General features: G+C 48.3%; 3 protein-coding genes across 4 annotated transcripts in view; 1 reads left to right on the forward strand and 2 right to left on the reverse strand.

Annotated features, from left to right (window-relative positions):
* Window positions 1-27,469, reverse strand: part of LOC126933728 (EMILIN-1) — a 150,440-nt gene that overhangs the window by 46,548 nt on the left and 76,423 nt on the right. The gene's annotated exons all lie outside the window — the stretch shown is intronic.
* The window catches only part of PREB (prolactin regulatory element binding), an 84,857-nt gene that overhangs the window by 31,429 nt on the left and 25,959 nt on the right, over window positions 1-27,469 (forward strand). The window lies entirely within an intron of this gene.
* TCF23 (transcription factor 23) lies at window positions 21,932-26,805 on the reverse strand. Of its 2 annotated transcripts, XM_050753848.1 has the most exons (4): window positions 26,465-26,805; window positions 25,483-25,725; window positions 23,059-23,160; window positions 21,932-22,955 (listed from the first exon to the last, which is right to left on the reverse strand). In XM_050753848.1, the coding sequence occupies exons 1-4, from the start codon at window positions 26,684-26,686 to the stop codon at window positions 22,938-22,940; spliced, it is 585 nt and encodes a 194-aa protein (XP_050609805.1). In that variant the 5' UTR covers window positions 26,687-26,805; the 3' UTR covers window positions 21,932-22,937. The 2 variants fall into 2 exon arrangements, with proteins under 2 accessions (XP_050609805.1, XP_050609804.1); XM_050753847.1 differs by having other exon boundaries at window positions 21,932-23,160.

A 27,469-nucleotide genomic window follows, 5' to 3' on the forward strand; every position in this document is an offset into this window, starting at 1 on the left:
AGCCTGAGATGGAAGGGTAAGAGATAGGGATCACAATATCAAATCAGAATGCTTAAAATAGGGATTCTGAAAATGGTGTATTATTGGTTTTGACAAGGTTAAGGGTATGACCATAGAAATGGGTGGCTGAAGAAAATAGAAAATTGCATTTGAGGAGGTCAGAATCTAAGATCCCAAGATATTGGATAAATCATCCATTTGGGTGTTGAAACTAAAAAATGATGACAAGAATAGGATAGAGAGAAAGACAGTCAGATGCTAAAATCTTCAGTGAAATGGCTGGGCGCGGTGGCTCAAGCCTGTAATCCCAGCACTTTGGGAGGCCGAGACGGGCGCATCACGAGGTCAGGAGATCGAGACCATCCTGGCTAACATGGTGAAACCCCGTCTCTACTAAAAAATACAAAAAAACTAGCTGGGCGAGGTGGTGGGCGCCTGTAGTCCCAGCTACTCGGGAGGCTGAGGCAGGAGAATGGCGTAAACCCGGGAGGCGGAGCTTGCAGTGAGCTGAGATCCAGCCACTGCACTCCAGCCTGGGCGATGGAGCGAGACTCCGTCTCAAAAAAAAAAAAAAAAAAAAAAAAAAATCTTCAGTGAAAGATAGGGAATGACTCAGAATTTAGTAGAAGTTGCCACCAACAAAGGATATTGGGGGACAAACCAGAGGGTACAAACTCTAAAGCCCCTGGTGTTTTTGAAATAGGAGGGAGAAGAAATCATTGAAAAGCAGCAACGAGGAGTCAGATGGACACTTACTCACTTCCATGCCCACAAAATCCTGGGTTTGACTCTCCTTGGCATAAATGGGATCATGTCTAAATCGAGATCTGGGGTGCGGTTCGTCCCTCTGAAACCACGCGGACTTAGCTGGGAGAGGACGTTGAGGTATTATTGCTAGACGGGGAGGGAAGTCTTACAGTATGTTAATTTCTTGTACAGTTTTGTGTTGATGCTAAGAATCATTTCCATTACTTCTTTTGGTTCGGTCTCATTAAAAACCACTTGTTTCAGTTGTTCGGTTTAGTTTTCCTTCTGCAGATTATTGAGTCATTTAAAGGGATTGTAGTTTTCTCTAACTTACTAATGATGGGATATTCCCATTCAGAACAGGCAGCCAGGGTCTCTTGGACCAGGGTGAAACACCAGGAATTGGAAGATGAATGTTTCATCCTGGTGGGACACAGTTAAAAAGCTGCCCCGTCATGACCCTCCACTGTGTGGGGAGGGGGCAAGGAAGGGGTCTCCCTTAGTGCATGCATTGGGGGGCTCATGAATCAGTCAGAGCAGTCCCTCCTCATGTCTGTGTGGCAGCATGGGGGACTCCCCCATGATACAGCCGGTGGTGGGGCAGACCTTTGGAGTTCCCTCTCCAAGGGGATCCACGGAGGCCTGCCAGGTGAGTTCCCTCAGGGAACCTGAGGCTTGCAGCCTTTGTCCCAGGCTTCTAGGAGAAGAAAACTTGTCTCCACTGTGATCCTTGTGTTCATGCTCAGGGGCATAAAAAGGAAAGTGGCATATGGATCTTGAGAGAAGGCGTGGCCTGAGGCACTGCTAGAATGTTCACTTTGGCTCTCCCATGGCTCCTGGGAGGATGTCGGGAAAGGTAGGGGATGAAGAGTACATGCAGGCCAGCATCTTCCCATCCCTGCACATCTGACTGGTTTTGTTTGTTTTTTTTTTTTTGAGTTGGAGTTTCACTTTTTCACCCAGGCTGTAGTGCAGTGGCGTGATCTTGGCTCACTGCAACTTCTGCCTTCCAGTTTCAAGCGATTCTCCTGCCTCAGCCTCCCTAATAGCTGGGACTATAGGCACGTGCCACCACGCTTGGCTTATTTTGTATTTTTAGTAGAGACAACAATTCACCATGTTGGCCAGGCTGGTCTCGAACTCCTGACCTCATGATCTGCCCACCTTGGCCTCCCAAAGTGCTAGGATTACAGGCGTGAGCCACCGTGCTCGGCCCTGGCTGGTCTTTAATGGAGCCTACAGACAAGCTGCACGTGGTGCCCAGCAGACCACACCTACCCCTCAGCCATACCCCAGCACCCACAGAAGACTCAATTCCCCTTTCGGATCTAACAGGTGTTGGAAAGAGGAAGCATTGTGCAGTGGCACTTCAGAAAAATCCATGTAGGTCCTTAAAAGAAGCAAGAAAGGGAGCTGATAACACTCGTTTTTCCTGAGGGAGATATGATAGCCAGGCTATACAAACAGGATCCCAGGAGATATCTGGTCCAGATCTGGAGGTGACATGATGTACCACTGTCACAGGTATAACATGAATGCCTGCTGAATACATTTGACAATGCAAAGATAAGACATCAAGCCAGGAGCTCTTCCGGTTAATAGAGCCTACTCTGCCCCAAGATAGGCACAGCCAAGCCCCAGCCCAGATAGTATTCCTGAGGGTCTTAATGGAACTGAATGGGTCCCACTTAAAAAGACAAATCAGGCCAGGAACAGTGGCTCACACCTGTAATCCCAGCACTTTGGGAGGCTGAGGCGGGCGGATCACGAGGTCAGGAGATCGAGACCATCCTGGCTAACACGGTGAAACCCCGTCTCTACTAAAACTACAAAAAATTAGCTGGGCGCGGTTGCAGGCACCTGTAGTCCCAGCTATTGGGGAGGCCGAGGCAGGAGAATGGCGTGAACCCAGGAGGCAGAGCTTGCAGTGAGCCGAGATAGCACCACTGCACTCCAGCCTGGGCAAGAAAGCGAGAGTCTGTCTCAAAAAAATCAATCAATCAACCAATCAATCAATCAATCAGAAAACAAGCTCACAGAATACAACTGGGGTGATAAAACATGCATCTGAATGGAGATAGAGGAAATTTCTATCCATTTCTGCCCAATCTAGTGCCTCTGAGCAGAACAAAAAACCTGGCAAAATCTAGAATTTATACACTAGGAAAATCTTAAGAAAATATTCTGGCTCTAAGAATAAATAAAAATAGACTTTAAAATAAGCAGCTTGTATTCTTCTGCTTTATTTAGACATAGATTTAAATGGTAGGAATCATGTATTTAACCTGGTTAGGAAAATTTACATCATGAGGCGTTTTTTTGGGTTGGGGAGGACGGACTGGGTTTGTGATAATTCATAATGTTTGCTACCCACCTGTCAGGCGAAGGACACTGAAAGATCATGGCCCATCAAGGCCTTAGGTCATGCTGCTCTGCTTGCAAATTGCACAACTTTCCTGTTAATTTGCTGGGCAACTTCTCTACGCATGTTTACAATCTGGTTAAAGAATCAGCTCTTGGAATGGTGTCATTAAATGCACACATACACAATGGTGCCACAGTAACAACAAGGTGTCTCTGAGCCAGGTGCAGTGGCTCACGCCTGTAGTCCCAACACTTTGGGAGACCGAGGAAGGAGGATTCCTTGAGCCTAGGAGTTCGAGACCAGCCTAAGCAATATAGTGAGATTCCGTCTCTACAAAAAAATAAAAAAATAAAAAATCAGCTGGGCACGGTGGTGTCCCTGTAGTCCCAGCTACTCAGGAGGTTAACGTGGGAGGATCACTTGAGCCTGGGAGGTTGAGGGTGCAGTGAGCTGTGATTGTGCCTTAGGGACAACAGAGCAACACCCCATCTCAAAAAAAAAAAAAGTGCCTCTGGAGCTGGAAATTTTCAAGTTCAGTTGCCCCAGCAACTGGGGAGGGTCATGAAGACTCTAGGAAAGACACTACTGTTCCCATGCACATTCATAGGAGAGAAAAAAAGTCCAGCAGGTACCGTGTTCATAAAGATTGGCCTGACCCTAGCTGTCCCATGGCAAATAGTCACACCCAAGACTCTCACCTCTCTTTGGCTCTGATTTGTTTCTGTAACCATGCCAAGATGCCACGGACAATCAACCAAGCGAGGCTGTGAGGATCTGCAAACTATTGCAGCCCTCAGCTTCCCTACTTAAAAGGGAAATAACTGGGCATGGTGGCACGCGCCTGTAATACCAGCTACTTGGGAGGCTGAGGTGGGAGGATCCCTTGAGTCTAGCAGTTTGAGGCTGCAGTGAGCCGATTGTGCATCCAGTCCAGAAGCAGGTCAGATGCCAAAAGAATCTTATCTGGGCTGTTGTATGAGTCAAGGTCCAATTATGAACATAAAAACCACACCAGTTATTATAACAAAGGGAATTTAATGATAAGGACTGCAAAGGCAAAAGAGAAATTCCAAGGAACGCAGAGGCGGCAACTGAAGGACGTAGTGACCTCCCCAGAGCGGTGGGAGTTAACGAAAGAAAAAGGAGGGAGTTACTGGAAGCTAGAAGCTTGGAGGAGCCCTGCAGAAGCGGACACAGGCTTCAGAGCACAGAATGCTGTATAGCTGGTGCTGGCATCTTTGAGGGGCAGACTAAAGGCTTGTACTTTTTTTTTTTTTTTGAGACGGAATTTCGCTCTATCACCCAGGTTGGAGTGCTTTGGTACGATCTTGGCTCACTGCGACCTCCACCTCCTAGGTTCAAGCGATTCTCCTGCCTCAGTTACCTGAGTAGCTGGGATTACAGACACGTGCTACCATGTCCTGCTAATTTTTGTATTTTTAGTAGAGACAGGGTTTCGTCGTGGTCGCCAGGCTGGTCTCCAACTCCTGACCTCAAGTGATCCACCCGACTCGGTCTCCCAAAGTGCTCCCAGCCAAGGCTGGTTCTGAGAATGGGGAAAAAGTTGAAAACTTTTTTTTTGTTTGTTTTTGTTTTTGTTTTTTTTTGAGACGGAGTCTCGCTGTGTCTCCCAGGCTGGAGTGCAGTGGCGCGATCTCGGCTCACTGCAAGCTCCGCCCCCTGGGTTCACGCCATTCTCCCGACTCAGCCTCCCAAGTAGCTGGGACTACAGGCGCCCGCTACCACGCCCGGCTAATTTTTTGTATTTTTAGTAGAGACGGGGTTTCACCGTGTTAGCCAGGATAGTCTCGATCTCCTGACCTCGTGATCCACCCGCCTCGGCCACCCAAAGTGCTGGGATTACAGGCTTGAGCCACCGCGCCCGGCCAAAAGTTGAAAATTTAAACCAAGTGAGGCTGCCGGGTTAAAGAACTGTTGCCACTTCGACAGTGGCAGAAGAAGGAAAATGCAAGAAGCAAATCCCCGCTCCCCCCTCCCGTCTTGCGGGCTTCCTCTAGCACCCTCTATTGGTGGAGCCCAGCGAAGTGCCGGCTGGCAAAGCAGAAAGTGGTTAGCAGAACCTCAGCCCCAGCACCACAGGAAATAAAAGCAGGGTTCCAGCTTGGGGCTATCAGAAATAACGCTGTTATGAGTGCTGTCATGCATATCTTTTTCTTTCTTTTTTTTTCCTTTTTTTTTTTTTTTGTTTGAGACAGAGTCTCACTGTCGACCAAGTTGGAGTGCGGTGGTGGCGCAATCTCAGCTCACTGCAACCTGTGCCTCCGGGACTCAAGCGATTCTCCTGCCTCAGTCTCCTGGGTAGCTGGGACTAAAGGTGTGCATCACCACGCTTGGCTTATTTTTTGTATTTTTTAGTAGAGATGGGGTTTCTTCATGTTGGCCAGGCTGGTCTAGAACTCCTGACCTCAAGTGATCTGCCCGCCTAGGCCTCCCAAAATGCTGGGATTATAGGTGTGAACCACAGCGCCCGGCCCTAGGCGTGTTTATACCCTGGATTTAACAGATACAGATATTAACCATTCTGGTGGGTGTGTCGTAGTATCTCAAGGTTTCAGTTTGCATTTTTCTAATAACTAATGAAGTTGAGTATGTTCAGCCATTTGGATATCCTCTTTAGAAAGGTGCCTAAGGCCGGATGCAGTGGCTCCCGCCTGTAATCCCTGCACTTTGGGAGACTGAGGCAGGAGGATCCCTTGAGCCCAGGAGGTCGAGGTTGCAGTGAGCTATGATGGTGCTACTGCACTCCAACCTGGGTGACAAAGAGAGACTCTGTCTCTTCAAAAACAAACAAACAAGCAAACAAAAAACTGTGTTTCTAGCCCATTTAGCTATTTACTATTGAATTACCAGTCTCTGCCTTATTGCTCTGTGGGGATTTTTAATACATTCTTGATAGAAGCCCTTTTAAATATGTGAATTATATGGCAAATAGTATCTTCTCCCAGTCTGTGAACTTGTCTTTTTCACTCTCTCAATGGTATCTTGTGATGAATAGGTGCTCCTTGGCCAGGCGCAGTGACTCATGCCTGTAATCCCAGCACTTTGGGAGGCCAAGGTGCGCGGATCACGAGGTCAGCATATGGAGACCATCTTGGCTAACACTGTGAAACCCCATCTCTACTAAAAATACAAAAAATTAGCCGGGCTTGGTGGCAGGCGCCTGTAGTCCCAGCTACTCAGGAGGCTGAGGCAGGAGAATGGCGTGAACCCAGGAGGCAGAACTTGCAGTGAGCTGAGATCGCCACTGCACTCCAGCCTGGGTGACAGAGCAAGATTCCATCTCAAAAAAAAAAAAAAAAAAATAGGTGCTCCTAACTTTATGTAGTATAATTTATCACTCTTGTCCTTTAGAGTTAATGCTTTTTGTGTCTTCTCTAAAAAAAATTTCCGTATTCCAAGGACATGAAGGTCTTGCTTATAATCTATTCTTCTTGTTATATTTTTCATCTCCTTCTCCCTATGAACTGAATTCTGGTTAATTTCTAAAGATTCGTCTTCTGATTTGCTAGATCTATTTCTTTTTTCTTTTTTTCTTTTCTGTCACCCAGGCTGGAGTGCAGTGGCATGATCTTGGCTAACTGCAACTTCTATTTCCTAGGCTCAAGTGATCCTCCTGCCTGAGCCTCCAGAATAGCTGGGACTACAGGCGTGTGCCACCATGCCCGGCTAATTTTTCTGTATTTTTGGTAGAGACAGGGTTTCACCATATCGCCCAGGCTGGGCTTGAACTCTTGACCTCAAGTGATCCGCCCTCTTCAGCCTCCCAAAGTGCTGGGATTACAGGCGTGAGCCACTGTGCACAGGCTGCTAGATCTATTTCTAGTAGTTTCTAATCATCCACCGAGTCTCTAATTAAAATATCATATTTTTAATTCCTAGAAATTCTATTTTTTCCCAATTCTGCTGGGTTATTTTTGACAGCCTCTTATTCCTGAATTGTATTTTCAAAATTCTCTTTCCTTAAACCTGTTAAACATCTTTACTGTATATTCTATGCCAAAACATTACATGATTTGCAGTCCTCTCAAGTGTGATTCTAGAGTTCAGTAGTACGGCTATGGCTCATTTAGAGTGGCGTGCCTCCTTCTGACTTATAATTGTTTGCTGTAAGCTCAAGTTTGTTGGAATTGTATCCATGGGAATCCTCCAAAGCATGGATGTATTTATTACTTATTTTTATTGTTTTGAGCCAAGGTCTCACTCTGTCACCCAGGCTGGAGTGCAGTGGCGTGATCATGGGTCACTGCAATCTTAACCCCCGCGGCTCAAGCAGTCATCCTGCCTCAGCCCCCTGGGTAGCTGGGACTACAGGCATGTGCCACCACGCCCGGCAAATTTTTGTATTTCTTGTAGAGGTAAGGTTTCACCATGTTGCCCAGGCTGGTCTTAGACTCCTGGGCTCAAGCCATCATCGGTCTGTTTCAGCCTCCCAAAGTGCTGGAATTAAGGCGTGAGTGGCCGTGCCTGGCCACTGCATGGGTTTAAAACGTGTTCCTCCAGAGAAGGTTTGCACCTGCTTGTGCCTGGAAACACTACTAAAGCGAGCCCACTTTAAATTTTTGGCCTCCCCAACAACAAAAAATGTAAGGGTTTGGAGACTTTTCTCCTCCCTACCCAGAGTCAAGACCTCTCTGAGCAATTATCCCCATCCGTCTTTGCCTCACTGAGAGTGTTGCCTTTTGAGAATCCCAACTTTGTGACAGTCTCTGATCCAACTTCCCATTTTGAATGGGCCCTAGGCGTTGTCTCCTGTCCCCATGTGTGGCCTGTTAAGACCCAGGCCTTGGGCACCAGGAATTTGCAGATATCGCAAAGGCAGCACTGACTTGAGTGCTGGCTTACCATTTTTGGCTATATGCGTCCTTTTTCTTTTCTTTTCTTTTCTTTTTTTTTTTGAGATGGAGTCTCGCTCTGTCACCCAGGCTGGAGTGCAGTGGCGCTATCTTGGCTCACTGCAAGCTCCGCCTCCCGAGTTCGTGACATTCTCCTCCCTCAGTCTCCCAATTAACTGGGACTACAGGTGCCAGCCACCACGCCTGGCTAATTTTTTTTTTTTTCTAGTAGAGATGGGGTTTCACCGTGTTAGCCAGGATGGTCTCGATCTCCTGACCTCATGATCTGCCTGCCTCGGCCTCCCAAAGTGCTGGGATTACAGGCGTGAGCCACCGCGCCTGACCTCCTTATTCTTTCTCTTATTCTTTTCCTTTACTTTTCTGCCAGCCCAGCAACACATTTAAAAATATGTTTTTACGATTTTAGCCATCACTTTGAGTGTTCTGTACCAGGAGGGTTTCTCTGAACATCTAGTCTGCCATAGTGTCAGAAATGGGTGTAGGCTTGGGCTTTGTTACAAGCAGTTTTTAAAGGCAAAAAAGGGGACAAGGAGTGGGCTGATACAAAGTTGTTTGTCAGGAATTCTCATTGGTTTACAGAAATAACATTGATTAATGATTGGCTGTACAGTGTTGAGCTATAGCATGTGGGTTATAGAGGACCAGAAGTGGCAGGAAATGGAAGAACAAATCTTAGAGGAGCCAATTTGGGGAGATTTTAAGCTTTCTAAAAAGCCAGTTAAGTTTTACATTTTCATCAGCAAAATCATGCCAACAAGAAAGCAAACAGGGATCGAACGTTTTTTTTTAAAGGGGTGTCAATCGACTGAAAAAAATTCCCAGAAACAGAATCCAAAACAGAAAAAGCAAAAAGCCCCCAGCCCCAAATATAGCCTGGGTATTGGCTTGTAAACAGAAAAACCAAACTCTGAAATATATTAAAGAGGTTGATTCTGAGCCGACATGAGTGACCATGGCCAGGGGAATAGTCTCAAGAGGTCCTGAGAAAGTGTGCCTGAGGAGTCAGGTTACACTTTGGCTTTATACATTTTTGAGGGACAGGAGTTACAGGCAAAGATATAAATCAATACATAAAAGGTGTACATTGATTTGGCCTGAAAAGTTGGGACATCTTGAAGTGGGAGCTTGCAAGTCATGGATGGGTTTTAGAAATTCTTTAGTTGATGGTTGAGAGAGTTAAGCTATTGCTTGAAGACTTGAAGTCAGTAGAAAAGAATACTTGAGTTAAGGGAAAAGGGTCAGACCAGCTTGGTGGCTCACACCTGTAATCCCAGCACTTTTGCAGGCTGAGGTGGGTGAATCACTTGAGGTCAGGAGTTCAAGACCAGCTTGGCCAACACGGTGAAGCACCCTCTCTACTAAAAATACAAAAATTAGCCAGGCCTGGTGGTGCACGCCTGTAATCCCAGCTACTTGGGAGGCTGATGCATGAGAATCCCTTGAACCTGAAAGGTGGAGGTTGCAGTGAGCTGAGATCATGCCGCTGCACTCTAACTTGGGCAACAGAGTGAGACTCTGTCTAAAAACAACAACAACAAATAAAAAAGGGAGTCATTGGTGCCAAGGCCCTTATTATGGAGATGAAGCCTCACAGGGAGCAGTCCTCAGAAAGAATAGATGGTAAATGTCTCTTTTCAGATTTTTAAAAGTGTCAGCCTCTCAGTTAATCTCTCCTAGATTTTGGAAAGGCCTAGAAAAGAAAGACCTAGTTGCAGTGATGGAGATTCTCTACAGATACAAATTTTCCCCACAAAAGACAGCTTTGCAGGGCCATTTCAAAATATGCCAAACAAATATATTTTGGAGTAAAATATTTTTATTTCCTTCAGGGCCTGTTATCTGCCATGTGGTGCTAAGCCACAGTCAGGTTGGAAAGTATGCCATAGTATACTGCATTAATTTAAAAAACTCAGTTAATGAGATTTTATGGTTTGCTGGGTATGATTTAACCCTTACCTTTCCTGGCCTCTAGCAGTTTCTAATCCTTCACTGAGTCTTTAATTAAAATATCATATTTTGGCCGGGCGCGGTGGCTCAAGCCTGTAATCCCAGCACTTTGGGAGGCTGAGACGGGTGGATCACGAGGTCAGGAGATCGAGACCATCCTGGTGAACACAGTGAAACCCCGTCTCTACTAAAACTACAAAAAACTAGCCGGGCGAGGTGGCGGGCGCCTGTAGTCCCAGCTACTCGGGAGGCTGAGGCAGGAGAATGGCGTGAACCCGGGAGGCGGAGCTTGCAGTGAGCTGAGATCCGGACACTGCACTCCAGCCTGGGCAACAGAGCGAGACTCCGTCTCAAAAAAAAAAAAAAAAAAAAAAATATATATATATATATCATATTTTTAATTTCTGGAAATTCTATTTTTCCCCTAGTTCTGCCTGGTTATTAGATTTGTTGGAAATAAAGCTCAAGTCACAAAGGAAATGGGCACTCAGAGAACTTCTCAGCAAGGCAAATTTTACTTTTTTTTTTTTTTTTTTTTTTTTTTTTTTTTTTTTGCAGATAGAGTCTCGTTCTATTGCCCAGGCTGGAGTGCAGTGGCGTGATCTCGGCTCACTGCAAACTCCACCTCCCAGGTTCACGCCATTCTCCTGCCTCAGCCTCCTGAGTAGCTGGGACTACAGGTGCCCGCCACCGCACCCAACTAATTTTTTGTATTTTTAGTAGAGACACAGTTTCACCGTGTTAGCCAGGATGGTGTCGATCTCCTGACCTTGTGATCCAGCTGCCTCGGCCTCCCAAAGTGCTGGGATTACAGGCATGAGCCACCGCACCCAGTCAAGGCAAAATTTTACTTCTATAGAAGGGTGCTACTGCATGCAAGGCAGAGGCAAGGGAGCACACTGAACAAAGGAAAGCAGGCGTTTTTATCCCTAACGCAGACCCTGTTCCTGTGTCCTCCCTGCATTGTCTGGGGTCAGACCACACAATCTAAGCTAATTCCAATTGGCTAGTATTGACCTCATCGAAGGAGGAAAGAGTGGCCACTTGACGGGAAGGACGGGTACATAGGTGACAGGACATGCTTGGATGTGTTTGGGTGCAACAGAGATAGGGAGGGCTGATGAATAGACGGGTAAGATTACTTTCAGAATAGAACAAAGAATCAGGAACCGAAACCTTTGAAGAGAAACTGTTTGTACCTAACAGATTTTTGTTCAAAATTTGGTATCTTAGGCCAGGCGTGGTGGCTCACACCTGTAATCCCAGCACTTTGGGAGGCTGAGGTGGGCGGATCACCAGGTCAGGAGATTGAGACCATCCTGGCTAACATGGTGAAACCCTGTCTCTACTAAAAATACAAAAAAAATTAGCCGGGCCTGGTGGCGGGTGCCTCTAGTCCCAGCTACTTAGGAGGCTGAGGCAGGAGAATGGCATGAACCTGGGAGGTGAGGCTTGCAGTGAGCTGAGATCGTGCCACTGCACTCCAGCCTGAGCAACAGAGCTAGACTCCGTCTCAAAAAAAAAATTGGTATCTTATTGCCACAAAAACTCTCTTTTGCCAGTCTTATAATCCCTATTTTAACCACAATGCTTGTCAGTTTTGTCTAAACACCAAAAGGGAGAGGGGTATAACAAGTCGCATCTGACCTCACGTCCCACTGTAAACCAAAAATAAAAGTCTAAACCCCCAGCCATCTGAATGGACTCCTCCTGTCTGTAAAGGGCATTCCAAAGTTAACCTGAAACACTAGTTCAGGCCATGATGGGAAGGGGGTTCAGACATGCCTCATGATACCCTCCTCCCTTTTGGATTTACTGATAGAACAGGATCTTTAAGTTTGATAAGAAACATTTATAATCTATTCTCTCCAAACCTGGAGGCTTCACCTGCATCATAAAACCTTGGTCTCTACAACCCCTTATCTTAACCTGGACATTTCTAAGCCTTTAGACAGTAACTTAACTCTTTCAACCAATTGCCAATCAGAAAATCTTTAAATCTACCTATGACCTAGAAGCCCTCCACCAGCTTCTAGTTGCCCTGCCTTTCTGGACTAAACCAGTGTACATCTTACATGTATTGAGTGATGTCTCATGTCTCCCTAAAATGTGTAAAGCCAAGTTGTGGCCCAACCACCATATTCTCAGGATCTCCTGAGGGCTGTGCCACAGGCACAGGTCACTCATATTTGGCTCAGAATAAATCTCTTCAAATATTTTACAGAGTTTGACTCTATTCCTCAACATCATTATGGCTGGGAATTCAGTTTTTCAGGTTTCTCTGGGGTCCCCTTGGCCAAGAGGGGATCTATTCAGTCAGTTGGGGGACTTAGGATTTTATTTTTCGTTTACAAACTTCTAGTTAGGCTGACTTCTGACCACGGAGCTCTTAAAACATTTTTTTTCAAATCTATTATTACTAGATTTCATCCAGGACAAAGAGAAAGTAGGTCTGTCATTTAATTTGCATGGTTTTAAAACCAGCTTTTTCCAATAGTGCATGCAAATGAATTATTTTAGGCGTTTCGAAGGACCCGCATTTTGACCACTGTTGCTTATGACTATCCTGGGTTATGGGTCCATTGTCCTAGATATTTACAAGAGGACACCCCATTAGGTGTTGTACATAAACCCAGTTGGTGTCTCCAAGAAAGGCTGCCTCCTTAGAGAGTCTTTGGAGTTGGATGATTTGTTACCCCACGTTAAAAGAAAAACTTCAGCCGAATTAAATTTTAAGGAGTTTAATTGAGCAAGGAACGGTTTGTGAATCAGGCAATCCCCAGAATCACAGCAGATTCAGAAAGACTCCAGGGATGCCTTGTGGTCAGAACAAATTTATAGACAAAAAAAGGGAAGTGACATACAGAAATCACAGTGAGGTACAGAAACAGCTGGATTGGTTGCAGGTTGGTGTTTACCTTATTTGAACACAGTTTGAACACTTAGCAGTCTATGAGTGGTTGAAGTATGGCTGCTGGGATTGGCCAAGACTCAGCTATTGTTACAGGCACATACTCCGAAGTTAGATTTTCAATCTTGTCTGCTTTTTTTTTTTTTTTTTTTTTTTTTTGAGACAGAGTCTCACTCTGTTGCCTAGACTGGAGTGCAGTGACACGATCTCGGCTCACCACAACCTCCGCCTCCCAGGCTCAAGCGATTCTTCTGCCTCAGCCTCCCGAGTAGCTGGGATTACAGGTGTGTGCCACCATGCCTAGCTAATTTTTGTACTTTTAGTAGAGATGGGGTCTCACCATATTGGCCAAGCTGGTCTCAAACTCCTGACCTCAAATGATTCACTGGCCTTGGCCTCCCAAAGTGCTGGGGTTACAGGCGTGAGCCACTGCAAACCAGCCTTGTCTGCCTATTAAGCTAGGTTACAGTTCGTCCACAAGGACTCAAATGTAGAAGTATGGAGTCCTTCTCAGGCCATATTTAGTTTGCTTTAACACCCATAATTTAGAGAGCTGAATCACTCAGGACTAAGCTCTGGGCAATGTTGTGGTTCAAAACATGCTGCTTGTGAGTGTAGCTCATCAACATGTCACCAATGAGTTGGGTCCACTCTTTATGTGTCTTAGAAACTTGGAGTCCCTGGAAGGTCACAGAGGGCTCACTAGTGCTAGGTGACCAGGCTTCACGTGCATTTGCTGGCAGAGCAAGAGATTGCAGATGTTCCTCTGAGAGAGGAAACCCTGTAAGGCCACTAGATATCATGGACAAGAGTCCAACACCTCCACCAGGTCTCTAATTATTTAGAGCACTCTCACAGTTCAGAGGGAACAAGAACCTTTCATCTTTAGAGTGAAGAATCCATTCACTCTCGTTAATTAGGAAAAATAGCTTCAAAAGAAGTTGGTCATAGGTGAAACACGTCCAGTTTCCAAAATGAAAGGTCACAATGCAACAAGACCTCAGCTGAAAATGAAAGCAAACCACAGTTCTATGTGTTGGCAGAAAACAAAATCTTGATCCCCTGTCTTCAATCAGAAAGTCGGAGACAGAGACTTTCATTCTGAGAGAGTCAAAAGAGAAACAGCCCAAATTAAAATTTGGACTTAACCAAAGAAAGGGAGGTCCAGATTCAGAACTCACTTGCAATGCCAGATGGGACTTCTGAAGACTGAGACCACAGTGGATTTGTGCAGGTACTGAGCACCACTTCCAGAGAGAAACAGCAGGTGGTCAGGGCTGAGTCACTCCAAATCCTACTGTGTCAGATATGTTGATCCGAAGGAAAAAACTGAGGCAAAATTACATAAGTAGAGAGTTTTGTGGGACCAAGTTTGAGGAAGGCAACCCGGGAGTGTGTATTCAGGGCAATTTGAATCCAATGTCCCAGGTTGCAGTCCTCAAACTTGGCCCAAATAAACTCTCTACTTGTATTAATTTTGCCTCAATTTTTTCCTCAATATTTCCAAAAAATATGTCATTTGTAGGCCAGGAGTGGTGGCTCACGCCTGTAATCTCAGCACTTTGGGAAGCTGAGGAGGGAGGATCACTTGAGTCTTAGAGTTTGAGACCAGCCTAGGTAACATAGTTAGACCCCGTTTCTACAAAAAATTTTTTTAAAAAATTAGCCAGGAGTGGTGGCACACACCTGTAGTCCCAGCTACTCAGGAGGCTGAGGAGGTAGGAGTATCACTTGAGCCTGGGAGGTCAAGGCTGCAGTGGGCTGAGATAATGCTACTCCACTCCAGCCTGGGCAACAAAGGGAGACCCTGTCTCAAAACACAAAAATAAAAAAATAAAAAATCATACAAAAACCAAATGTCATTTGTGCAAAAGTCATTTTTACTCCAGCAGTTGGTCAAGTATGCTTTACAAACCCTGAGTGTTCTCTTTCCTGCACTGTTTCTTCATGTCTGCTTAGACTGTCTCTGGGGAAACACCTATAGATTTCATGGTTGCCATAACTGAGCACAAATTGAATGAAAGCTCTGCAGAAAGAATGGCAGTTATTGCATTAGGTAATGCGACCATTGCCCAGGACCATGTCAAATTGGGAAAAATAAAGGCTTTGAGAGAACTGAGCAATCTTACCAATACTCTTCTATTAAGACTTTTTTTTTTCACAATTTTGCAATTTAGGAAGAGCTATGAGTTCTTTCAGACTAGATGATCTCCTTGGCTTGGGATGTAAATTTAAGCAGAAAAGGTTCTGGTAAAGAAGCCAAAGAGGATATTTCAACAAAGCCAAGCATGGTGGCACAGGCCTATAGTCTCAGCTACTCTGCTTTTGGAAGGCAGGGGAATTGCTGGAGCCTAGCAGTTTAAAGCTAGCCTGGGCAACATAGTGAGACTCCCATCTCAAAAACAAAACAAAACAAAACAAACAAACAAAAAAAAACAAAGGGCCGGGTGTAGTGGCTCACGCCTGTAATCCCAGCACTTTGGGAGGCTGAGGCAGGTGGATCACCTGAAGTCAGCAGCTCGAAACCAGCCTGGACAACATGGTGAAACCCTGTCTCTACTAAAAATACAAAAAAATTAGCCAGGCGTGGTGTCACATCCCTGTAGTCCCAGCTACTCGAGAGGCTGAGGTAGGAGAATCGCTTGAACCTGTGAGGCAGAGGTTATGGTGAGCCCAGATCATGCCTGGGCAACAAGAGCAAAACTCCACCTCAAAAAAAAAAAAAAAAAAAAAAAAATTAGCCAGGCATGGTGCTGGGCACCTGTAATCCCAGCTACTCAGGAGGTTGAGGCAGGAGAATCGCTTGAACCTGGGAGGCAGAGGTTGCAGTGAGCCAAGATTGCACCATTGTAGTCCAGCCTGGGTGACAAGAGAGTAACTCCGTCTCAGAAAAAAAAAAAAAAGACTGGGCATGGTGGCTCACACCTGTAATCCCAGCACTTTGGGAGGCTAAGGTGGGTGGATCACTTGAGGTCAGGAGTTCAAGACCAGCCTGACCGATATGGTGAAACTGTCTCTACTGAAAATACAAAAATTAGCCAGGCATACTGGCACATGCCTGTAATCCCAGCTACTTGGGAAGCTGAGGCAGGAGAATTGCATGAACCCAGGAGATGGAGGTTGCAGTGAGCCAGGGTCATGCCACTGCATTCCAGCCTGGGTGACAAAAGACTCCATCTCAAAAAAAAAAAAAAAAAGAATGTACCTGTTCCTTCTCAAGGAACCCAGAGCTCCAGGGGCCCAGTCAGCCATTATGCAGTTAGCTGATATGTGACACAGAATCTGTGACATGGTTTGGCTCTCTCCCCACCCAAATATCATCCTCAATTGTAGTTCTCATAATCCCCACATGTCGTGGGAGGGACCCGGCAGGAGGTAATTTAATCATGGGAGTGTTTACCCTCAGGCTGTTCTTGTGATAGTGAGTGAGTTCTCATGAGATCTGATGGTTTTATAAGGGGCTTTCCCGCTTTTGCTCTGTACTTCTCCTTGCTGCCACCTTGTGCAGAAGGACGTGTTTGCTTCCCCTTCCAACATGATTGTAAGTTTCCCAAGGCCTCCCAGCCCTGTGGAACTGTGAGTCAATTAAACCTCTTTCCTTACTAAATTACCCAGTCTCGGGTATGTCTTTATTAGCAGCATAAGTACAGACTAATACAATCCATTTTCATCCAACTGGCCCTGGACCCAGAGCTGCTGAGGCACTAAAGCATGATACAACTGTCAAGTGATTTAGGCCGACTCGATATACTCAACTTGCTTTTCTGCTTTCACCATCATCAATGTGGAGGGTTGTTTCTGTTCTGATTACTGGATCGTACTTTTTGGTAACTTTTCCAAGTTTAAAGAAAAAGCAATTGTCTTTGGCCCTACGTAACTTCTGGCGTATTTAATGGCAGAGGTTCTTAGTTCCTTCTTCTCTCCCCATCGTCTCACCAGAGCTCAGCTCCTACCTCTTTTGAGTATCTCCTGGGGTTACTCAGAACCCTGGAGTGGGCCCTTGCCCTCTGTTCCGCTGCTCAGCAGCTGACCCTCTTGCTGTGTTGGGAATCAAACTTTCTCTCCCGTGGCAAAGTGTGGGAGGTAGAACCCGGGAGAGGGGAGGCGCCTACCACATTCCCAAGGCAGCCTGGAGCACAGAGTTGGGGGAAGTAGGGAAAGTAGGAAACCTAGAGTCTACCAAGAGGCCACAGATCCTCACCCTGGGGCTGCCCATCCACAAAGCTGGGAAGGTGGAGGTTTTTTGGAGGCCACTTGCCAGCCAGGGCCTGTGGAGCTGCAGCTGATAGGCAGCCTTGTGGGGGTCGGAGGACCTGGAATCAGCTCACCGATGAGGGTGTGGGTGAGGGTGTGGGTGAGGGTGTGGGATTGCAGTGCAGAGGACTACCAAGGGGCTGAAAGAGGGCTTTAAGGGACTCTGTCGCCTGGGGGGAAAGGCTCCTGCCCTCAGCTCTTGGGTGTCAGTAGCTGTCAGGCTTTTCTGCTGGGATTTAGGAGGGGGTCGGGGGCTGGGGCTTCTGGGGCCCAAGGGAGGACATGGGGCTCACTGCTGTGGATGGTTCCACGCAGAGACTCAGAAGCACCTCTGCCTTCAGGGGGAATGCGAGGCCGGTGTTGCCTCGCACTCCCAGTGTTGCCGAACACTGGGAACCCAGTGTTGCCGAAGCTCCTGTTCCTCCTTCCCTTGTCGTGTCAGAAGAGGCTCCACGGCAGGAGCTACGGCCAGGTAGTACCTGCTGTCCAAGTGGCGCCTCCCTGCCTTTCTCCGCAGATGCCACCGACTCTTCAGGTTCCCTTCCACCCCTTTTCTCTCCCCCTGCCCCTAGTGCCTCTTTCTCTCTCTCAGGATCAGCTAAGCATGTGTCCCACACGGCTGTCTCAGGTTCTACCCACAGGGCTGCACTGGCTTGAGGGGCAGAAGGATCTCAGGGCTCAGAGGAGCTCAGCCCCGGCCTGGGCTGGTCAACTCCCCTCCCCAACCCACCCTGTGCTCCCCACTAGGCTGTGCTCTCCCTCCTGCACCCAGCCTTGCTGGGCTTCCTTCTAGCGGGGACCTTTTCTGCATGAATCCTATCACCACCTGTCGTTCACCTTCACCAGCTCTGTGTTTGCAGGACCACCTTGTGGACACCGGCCTGTTTCCTGAGAAGCTGAGGAATGGTGTGCTGGAGTACAGCAGAGACAAGGAGGCCATAACTCTGGCTGGCACAGCCCATCAGGGGAGCAGCCCACCCTGTGTCCTCCAGGAGACCTCCCTGTGATATTGACTCAGGACTCCGCCTCTGTCCTCACTGTGCCAGGCACTCCCCCTCAACCCAAGTCCTCTGTCTCTGGACCAAGTAGAGCTGTCTCAGTACAGGGGTGAGCCGGCGGGCAGGCCAGGGGCTTTCCTAGACCATCGACAAGCTATTCTAGAGTTGATGTTCTCATAATTTTTGTTCTCAGGACCCCTTTACATTCTTAAAAAAAGTAGGACCCTGAAGAGCTTTTGCTTATGTGGGTTATATCTATCCATAACCATCACATTATAAATTAAAATAGAGAATTTTAAAAATATTTATTTTAAAATAACACTAATTGATGAACCCATTTTATGTGAACATATATAAAATTTTTATGCAATATTATTGTTTTCCATATAAGAAGAAAATATTTAGTGAGAATGGCAGTGCTTTACAGTTTTTGAAAATATCTTTAATGTCTGTTGTAGTAGACAGCTGGAGTCTCTTATCTGCTTCTTCACTCCATTCGTTGCAATATCACATGTCATGTGGCTCCTGGAAAATTCCACTACACTCTTGAGAGAGTGCGAGTAAAAAATATAAGTAACTTATTTTTTGTTTGTTTGTTTGAGAGAGGGTCTCACTCCTGTTGCCCAAGCTGGAGTGCTGTGGTGAGAAGTGGTAAGAACACCATTCACTGCAGCCTTGACCTCCCAGGCTCAGGTGATTCTCCATCTCAGCTTCTCGAGTAGCAGGGACTACATGTGTGCACCACCAAGCCCAGCTAATTTTTTGTTTCGTTTTGTTTTTATTTTTTGAGATGGAGTCTTTCTCTTTCACCTAGGCTGGAGTGCAGTGGTACGATCTCGGCTCACCGCAACCTTTGCCTCCGGGGTTCAAGCGATTCTCCTGCCTCAGCCTCCTGAGTAGCTGGAACTACAGATGCCCACCACCATGCCCGGCTAATTGTTCTGTATTTTTGGTAGAGACGGGGTTTCACCTATTGCCCAGGCTGGGCTCAAACTCCTGACCTCAAGCGATCTGCCCTCCTCAGCCTCCCAAAGTGTTGGGATTACAGGCGTGAGCCACCATGCCCACCTTGTTTTGTTTTTTTGAGATGGAGTCTCGCTCTGTCACCCAGGCCAGAGTGCAGTGGTGCGATCTTGGCTCACTGCAACCTCTGCCTCCTGGGTTCAAGCGATTCTCATGCCTCAGCCTCCCAGTAGCTGGGATTACAGCTACCACCACATCTGGCCAATTTTTCTATTTTTAGTAGAGACAGGGTTTTGCCACGTTGCCCAGGCTGGTTTTGAACTCCTGGGTTCAAGAGATCCACTCGCCTCCGCCTTCCAAAGTGCTGGATTACAGGTGCAAGCCACCGTGTGCGGCCTAAAAACATAAAACTATCAAAGTAGTTTTGGCCACTTAGACCACCTTAAGGGCCTCAGAGACTCCCAGGGTTCCTAGACCATACTTTGAATACCTCTGAGCTGGAGCAGGAGTTAGCAAACTTCTATTAAGGGCCAGAAAGTAAATATTTTAGGCTTTTCAGTCTCTAGTGCAGCTATTTGACTCTGCAATGCTATCAGAAAGGCAGCCATAAATAACATGTAAACACTTGGGTGTGGATGCGTTCCAATAAAACTTTATTTACAAAAATACACGGGGGGCTGGGTTTGGCCTACTGGCCATAGTTTGCCTACCTTGATCTAGAATACAATAAGCGTTTAGGGGCCCTAGGTTTAGAGCTCATGCCACCAAAGGGAGAGGACAGTGCCACCTGACTCACCCTAGCCAGGCTCCTCCCAGAGGAAGAGAAAAAGAGTCTCAGAGAAAGCTAGATCCTCTACTTCTCCAGTTCCCAATTTGGTAAAATCCAGTGTCCACTGTATTACTTAGAAATCACCGGGCCAGCTCTGCTTCTCCCACAGCCCCATCTTTTTTTTTTTTTAGATGGAGTTTCACTCTTGTCACCCAGGCTGGAGTGCAATGGCATGATCTCAGCTCAATGCAACCTCCACCTCCTGGGATCAAGCGATTCTCCTGCCTCAGCCTCCCGAGCAGCTGGGATTATAGGTATGTGCCATCATGCCCAGCTAATTTCATATTTTTAGTAGAGACATATTTCCATGCGCAGCTAATTTCATATTTTTAGTAGAGACAGGGTTTCACCACGTTGGTCAGGCTGGTCTTGAACTCCTGACCTCAGATGATCCGCCCCCTTGGCCTCCCAAAGTGCTGGGATTACAGGCATCAGCCACCACACTCAGCCACACAGCCCCATCGAAGCCTCCACCCTGCCATCCTGTTCCTCAGAAAGCACATGCTCTGTGGAGGGAGCCAGCAGGGAAGTCTTGTTCCTCACCTCTACCTCCATCCCAGTCCCAAGTCCTGGGGATGGGGCAGGTGGTACAGGAAGACCAAGTGGGCCAGGCCAGTCCCCTGTGGAGCAGCTGAGCCTCCAACTCCTGAGCCAGGCCACCCTAGTGTCATTTGTCATCCATACTCAAATGTTTTCATCCATATTTTATTTTACTTCTTTTTTTTGTTTTCTTTTTTTTCCTAGATGGAGTCTTTCTCTTCGCCCAGGCTGGAGTGCAGTGGCGCGATCTTGGCTCACTGCAATCTGCCTCCCGGGTTCAAGCAATTCTCCTGCCTCAGCCTCCCAAGTAGCTAGGATTACGGGTGCCCACCATGACATCTGGCAAATTTTTGTATTTTTAGTAGAGAAGGGTTTTCATCATGTTGGCAAGGCTGGTCTCGAACTCCTGACCTCATGATCTGCCCGCCTCGGCCTCCCAAAGTGCTGGGATTACAGGCATGAGCCACCGAACTGGGCCATGTTTTTCTTTCTCGCTGCAGAGACAAAGGGGCTACTCCTGGTTCTGGTTCATTGGCGAATCCAAGTCCTGACATGTCTCAAGGGCATTACTGTGCTTGTCAGGGAGGGAGGGCCCAGTCCATCCTCTGGTTATACCCATTCATCCCCTTGGCTCACCCTGCCCTCTTCCAGGCCTCTTTGCTTGCTGGCCTGATGGGGCTGGGTCTCCGTGGCTGGAGGAGATGGCCTCTGCCCTGCCCCCCACGACTGTCCTGGGCACAAATGAGAACAGCTTTGCCTGGAAAGGGCCCAAGACAGCCTGAGACACTTGTTGTGATGGGACCCGCCTCCTGCAGCCCTCCACCTGCGTCATCCTTCCTGTGCCCTCCTTGTCTCCACCAGGGCCATGCAGTCGCTCCAGAGGGCTCTAATGTTACTAAGCAAAGGCCTGAGTCTGAGCAGGGCAAGGTGGGGCAAGCTCCAACCCAAAGTCTACTCTATCATCAGGGGAAGTTCTATGCTATCCGAAGAACCCCGACACACCCCCCAAGCCAATTTCCCTTCATCCCCAGGACAATAGTGTGCCACCAACTGAGGAGGAAATGTATCTGCTTCTCATCCTACCACCTCTGTGAACTCAACCAGGAAGATACTGCTGTTTGGCTTTAAAAATAGTACATTCTAGCTGGACTTTTATGGTCTTGTGAAGAACACTGTGCTCACACCCTCCCACACCTGGCCTCTGCCCCTGCCTGGCCCTGTCCAGCTGCCCACATCAGCTCTGCACAAGTTTTCCAGGGTCCCTCTGTGGAGACTTGGTTCAAGGCAGATTTATGAGTTCAGCCTTGGCCGAGGCCTTCTCCCCATGGCTCCCGGCCACATTCCAGCTGTTCTCCCACATCCCAGGCAGCTCGGGGCTGGAATGTTCTGTGTCTCTTTTTCTACCTCTACCACAAGTGGCTCAGTTGCACCCCCAGCCCTATTTCAGCTCTGCCCTGGCCAGCCCTATGGAGGTACAGGGTCCTGTCATGCCAGAACCCAGACCCCAACCATTCCCAGCCTGCCTAGAGCTCACTTACATTCATGATGACAACAATGGTGTGTGTCTAAGGATAACCTTGTTGGGACTCTAGTTGGTCATGCCCATTCCCTCTCACTCTGAAGGGCTGAAATTTAACCGAAAGGTAATTTGTTCCCTGTCTGGACTTCAGGTGCAAGGTTTGAGGCTATATCTGATCTGGAAAATTATTTTCAGTGTGTGTAGATTCTATGATTAGTTCTCAAGTTATTTCTTTAGGGCCAGAGATGATGCCTGCAATCCCAGCACTTTAGGAGGCTGAGGTGGGAGGATCACTTGAGGCCAGGGGTTCAAGGCCAGCCTAGGCAACATATCAAGACCCCATCTCTACATAAAAAGAAGAAGAAAAGAGTGGAAGAGTGCAGGAGCCAAGAGAGAGAGAAAATGTAGTGGTGAGGGGCAGCTTCTGGAGAGGCCCATACTACAGATACTACAGAGGCAAGAATCCTGAATTCCCCACTATCTCTCTAACATCAGGTAAGCATCTCATGATGCAGTTAGAAAGCACATTCCCTTCTTCAGTTTTCTTCTGGCTGTGTGACCCAGCCCAGATCTGTTTACACTTGCAGCTACCTACCAAGAGCCTATCTGGTCACCTGGCTTTCCCATCAGCACCTGGGGCTGGTGCCATCCCAGGCCCCTCCCTCTGCACCTGTCTTCGCTATCTGCAGAGGGTTTGTAGAAACCTTAGGGGAAGAAAGTTAGGGTGGTTCCCTAGCTCAACTTTGAGCCCAATTATACCTCTTTCTCTCCCACTTCCCAGTAGCTGTCACAGAAGAGCCATAGGGAAGTCCCCTCTTGTGGACCAAGGAGGAGGCTCTCCATCCTATGCCCCTCTGGGTACTGTCCGTCACAGAAGTGTTACTGCTTCTCTTGGTCTGCATGCTGGAACTTGGGAGCTGAGTCTGAATCAAGTCTGATGGCTGAGAATCAGAGTGAAGACAGGTGGGGGCTGGCAGAAAATCCAGGTCCCTAAGCATGAATCACAGTCTAGGAGAAAAGGCAAGTGTGATAATTATTTGTCACCAAGAGCTGGTGAGAGTGGCATGGCAGAAAAGAGAGCATCTGCCTCTCCAGGGACTTGGGATCCCACCTCTACGTCTCTTGTTCTTTGGCTGGGGGTGCTTGCTGTGGTGGAGTCAAGATCAGAGTACCCCAGGCCTCCAGCATAGAGACGAGATCGCATCGGCCACTTCTGCAAGACACAGATTGAGAAGTGAGAAATGCTGCTCTTGCAGCCCGTCGTAGTCCAGGATCCTTGACACCCAAAACCCAGCCTTCTCCAGCATCCCTCCCTGATACCTTCCCCAGCCATCACTGCTCTGATCAGGGTCATCCTCATGTACAGCCCCACACGTTTTCCTGATCACCCAGAGCCTGGATGAGAGACACAGGAGGAGCCATCTGAGGGAGAGGGCCCCAAAAATAGCAGCCCTCTGTTGGGAGGGAGGTGAACAGAAGATCAGGTGGCCTGGGCAGAGCTGGCAACAGCCAGAGGCTGGGCAATGGGCAGAGCAGCAGAGCCAGGAAAAACTCCAAGCCGGGCCCTCCAAGGATTGCCCATCTTTCCAGCAGAAGCATGAGCAGTCCCAGAATGCACCAGGTTGACTGCCCTGAGGTCGCCCTCCTCTTCACAACCTCTCCACCTGGGGGCTGAGGGAGCTGCTTCCTGGCCAACTGCTCCACCCTGTGGATGTGCTGGAGTGCTGGACCTAACTGGGCCCTCCTCGGTTCATCCTTCAGCTTAGCTGTTGATCACCTACTACAAGCAAGGGCCTTGCCTTGGTCACTATTTTACAGCTAAGGAAACTACTATACCACGCCAGGACCCTGCACCACCACTGACATTTCAGAGTTCCCCCACTTAGTCTCAAATTCGCACATTTTAGCTATATTTGCATTGAAGAAAAAAAATCAAGTTTCAAGACATTTCAGAACTATGACATTTAGGGGAAAGAGATGGTGAAAAGTATCATAAAAATAAAGTTGAGAGGTGAGAGGATCACTTGAGCTTAGAGTTTGAGACCAGCCTGTGGAACAAAGTGAGACACCGTCTCTACAAAAAAAAAAAAAAAAGAAGGCCAGGTGTGGTGGCATGTGCTTGTAGTCCCAGCTACTGGTGAAGCTGAGGTGGGAGGATTCCTTGAGCCCAGGAGTTTGAGGTTACAGTAAGCTATGATTGCACTACTGCACTCTAGCATGGGTGACAGTGAGACCCTGTCCCAAAAATAAGTAAGTAATTAAATAAATAGCTGGGTGCGGTGGCTCACACCTGTAATCCCAGCACTTTGGGAGGCCGAAGTGGGTGGATCACCTGAGGTCGGGAGTTTGAGACCAACCTGGGAAACGTGGTGAAATGCTGTCTCTACTGAAAATACAAAAATTAGCTGGGTGTGGTGGTGCATGCCTATAATCCCACCTACTCAGGAGGCTGAGGCAGGAGAATCACTTGAACCGGGAGGCTGAGGTTGCAGTAAGCCGAGATTGCACCACTGCACTCCAGCCTTAGCAACAGAGTGAAACTCTGTCTCAAAAAAATAATAGTAAATAAATAAATAAATAAATAAATAAATAAATAAGTTGATACCACTGCAATGTTATCCTCAGAGGGCAAAGATGACCCTTCCTTTTTAACACAGTGCACTCTTCACCTCCTTATGGCGCTGTCCCTGTAGTCTGTTTAGTGGCTATGAGCATGGGGTCTGAAGTCAGACACCCCTGGGTTCAAACAGCATTCAGCCTCATAACCTCCCTAAGCTTCAGTTTCCTCATCTGTAAAGTAATCCTCATTTGGCTTTTGCATGGATTAAAAGACAAAAATACACTAACGTACTTAACCCAGCTCCTGGCCTATCTTTAGCACTCAACTGTTAGCTGTTATTGCAAAGATGATTAATGTTCATTAGACTTTCCATTTTGTACCTTGGAAGAGAAGTAAGGCTCATGTTAGCTTCTATTTTACGTGTAACAAAACTGAGGTTGAGAAAAGCTAGGTTGCAGTCTGGCAAGCGGTGCACACCTTCCCTGTACTGCTCCCTGCTAACTCCCCCAGCTTGGTTGCTTCTAGAATGATGGTCCCTCAGACCATTGTTCTCCTGGAGGGCAGATCTCTCCTGCAACAGAAGCCCAGAAAGCACCAAGGCAGGCACAATGGGGTGAAGCTGCATGGGGATCTAGGACTCTCCTTGGTACAATTTCCTTTCCTAGGACCCAGACTTGGAACCTGCTCTTTTTTTCCCCATGACTCTAAGAACCCCAGAGTCTTTCCCTCCTCTTCAAGGAGGTACATTCCCATGAAGTCATTTCCAGCCACCACCCCATGAGAAACCCAGGGTCAGCGCAGCCCCAAGGGCCAGCCTTGGCTCCTCTCTCTCTGAGACAGCAGAAGAAATTGGCCCCGATGTCAGTTCTGCGCTAGGCAGGGAGCCCAAGACCAAAGTCCCCCTCATTCCAATCCCTTTCTCCAAGGCCCTGGGCATTAAGATCTGCCTCTCAAGTCCCAGGGCTTGTGACCTACCTTGAGAGGGTGCAAGTAGCGGAGTCCACGCAGGAAGGGTGGCCAGGCGGGGCCAGGCAACTCGTGGCCGAGCGTGCGGGTGAGGTGGGCTATGTAGCTGGCGGCGAGCACCAGCACATCCAACTTGGAGAGCTTGGTGTCGGGCGGCACGGCAGGCAGAGCAGCCTGCAAGGCCAAGAAAGCCTGGCGCAGCGTCCTGACCCGGCTCCGCTCCCGCGCGGCGTTCTCAGGACAGGCCTCGCTCTGCACAAAGGGCCCCAGTGAGTGTGTGTGACTTGGACTCCCAACTGCCCTGACTTCTGAGAGCATTTGAGTGAAAGGTCTCCTGCCAGAGTAGGAGGGTGTCTAACAGCAGGCGCCAGAGGGCCTCTGCCCTCCTTTGTCATCTTCAGCCCTGCCCTGTTTCACAGCTGAGGAAGTTGAGAGAAGGCCTGGGCAGGGGTCAGATGGCTGCAGGATGGCAGAGCTTGGCTCAGAACCCAGAGTCCTGTGTTCTCTCTACTACTCCACTCATGCCTCCTCAGAGCCTTTGTCCTAAGCCCAATCTGAATCCTGCTTATCAGAGTGCGCTGGGGCCAAGGGCAGTTCAGAGACACACCCTGTTTGGGAGGGCTGACCCTTGACCTAGCCAGGTCCTGAGACGACGAGGCTGCTGTGGGAAAGAGGAAAGACACAGAACCGGGGTCAAAGCACAAGGCTGAAGTCCCAGTCCTACCACTGGCTGCTGCTCAGTGACCTTGGGAAATTCACGTCCCTCTTCCTGGCCTCAGTTTCCTCAAGAGAATTGAGTGAGTGCAGCTCAGAGAGCTCTGATCTATCCCATCCACCCAAAGCATGACACCTTGGAGTCTAAGGGGCCAGTGTCCCCTCTCTTGGGCAGGAACGGTAATACTGAGTGAGGCTCTGCCATCGGAGGTGGCATCTCCCCACCCTCCAACCCCTTCCTCCCTTGGACCCCTCTGCAGGTCCAGGATTTCCTTACCCTGCCAAGAGCCAGGCCCCCAGCCCTGGTCCCTCGAGGGCCAGGGGTAGCTCTGCTCCATCTCTGATTGCTCCAGCTTCTTTCTTCCCACGGGTCCTGCCTTGTCCTGCTGAGGCGGCTCCTCTTCCTGTCAGCGCCTGGCAGCAACCGTGCTTTGGCCTGAGTCTGGCTGTGGCCCACCCCTGGCATGGCTGGCGGCCCTCTGGCCTTCCTCTGTGACATGCCACCCCACTGGGTTATGGGGCTGCAGCCCACAGAGCAGAAACACAGTGCCTGAGGAGGCCCTGGACTCAAGCTAGCTGGCTTAGGCTGGTCATCCAGCCAGTAATGTCTACATCCGAGGAAGCAGGCGCCAACTCAGTCCTGTGTGCTCCCTGCTCTGGGAAAACCGCCCACCAGGCACAGCCCCCGCGAAAAGCCTCCGCCTGCCTCCCAACCCGGCTGAGAGGTGGGGGTGCTGGATGCTGGGAGTGGCCAAGCCTTGGGAGGAGGCCCATGCTGAAGAAGGCAGGAGGATAGTGGGGAAGGGAGCTCCTTTCCGGCCATGCCTAACCTCAACAGTGGTCCTATGGTGGACCTGTGACTTCAGCTTTGGAGCTCTGGTCCATGGAGAAGACTTGAACCTCCTTCCTCTGTCAGAAGGCTGCCTGCATACATCCCTGAAAGGCCTTTCCTCCCCCGCCAATGAACGTGACATTCCAGCCACAGGGTGCGATTTGCCATGCCCTAAATATGCCTCCGATTTCTACTGTGCGTTTACATTTACCTTTCCATGCCCCAGAATACCTTCCTCCAGCTCCACCAGGAGGTACTGCCCATTCTTCAGGTCTCCGCCTTTCATTCATGAAGACCTCTTCAAATCCCACAGGCCCAGAGTCCAGGGGTTCCTGTGTGATTGGTAGGACCACAGCCTGGCTAGTTTCCCAACAGTTCAATGTTCATAGATTACTGTGTGCCAGGCACTGTGCTAAGCATCTTATTTATTTATCAGAGCAACCTTTTAAT

Source organism: Macaca thibetana, chromosome 13, assembly GCF_024542745.1.
Source record: "Macaca thibetana thibetana isolate TM-01 chromosome 13, ASM2454274v1, whole genome shotgun sequence".
NCBI lineage: Eukaryota > Metazoa > Chordata > Mammalia > Primates > Cercopithecidae > Macaca > Macaca thibetana.

Excerpts from the sequence above, each read along its gene's own strand:
- TCF23 (XM_050753847.1), bottom strand. The coding sequence starts at position 26,686 with ATGTCACAGAGGAAGGCCAGAGGGCCGCCAGCCATGCCAGGGGTGGGC. Across the intron at positions 25,726-26,464 it reads GGGGCCTGGCTCTTGGCAGG|AGCGAGGCCTGTCCTGAGAA; the intron begins GTAAGGAAATCC and ends CCCTTTGTGCAG. Across the intron at positions 23,161-25,482 it reads GCTACTTGCACCCTCTCAAG|AAGTGGCCGATGCGATCTCG; the intron begins GTAGGTCACAAG and ends TGTGTCTTGCAG.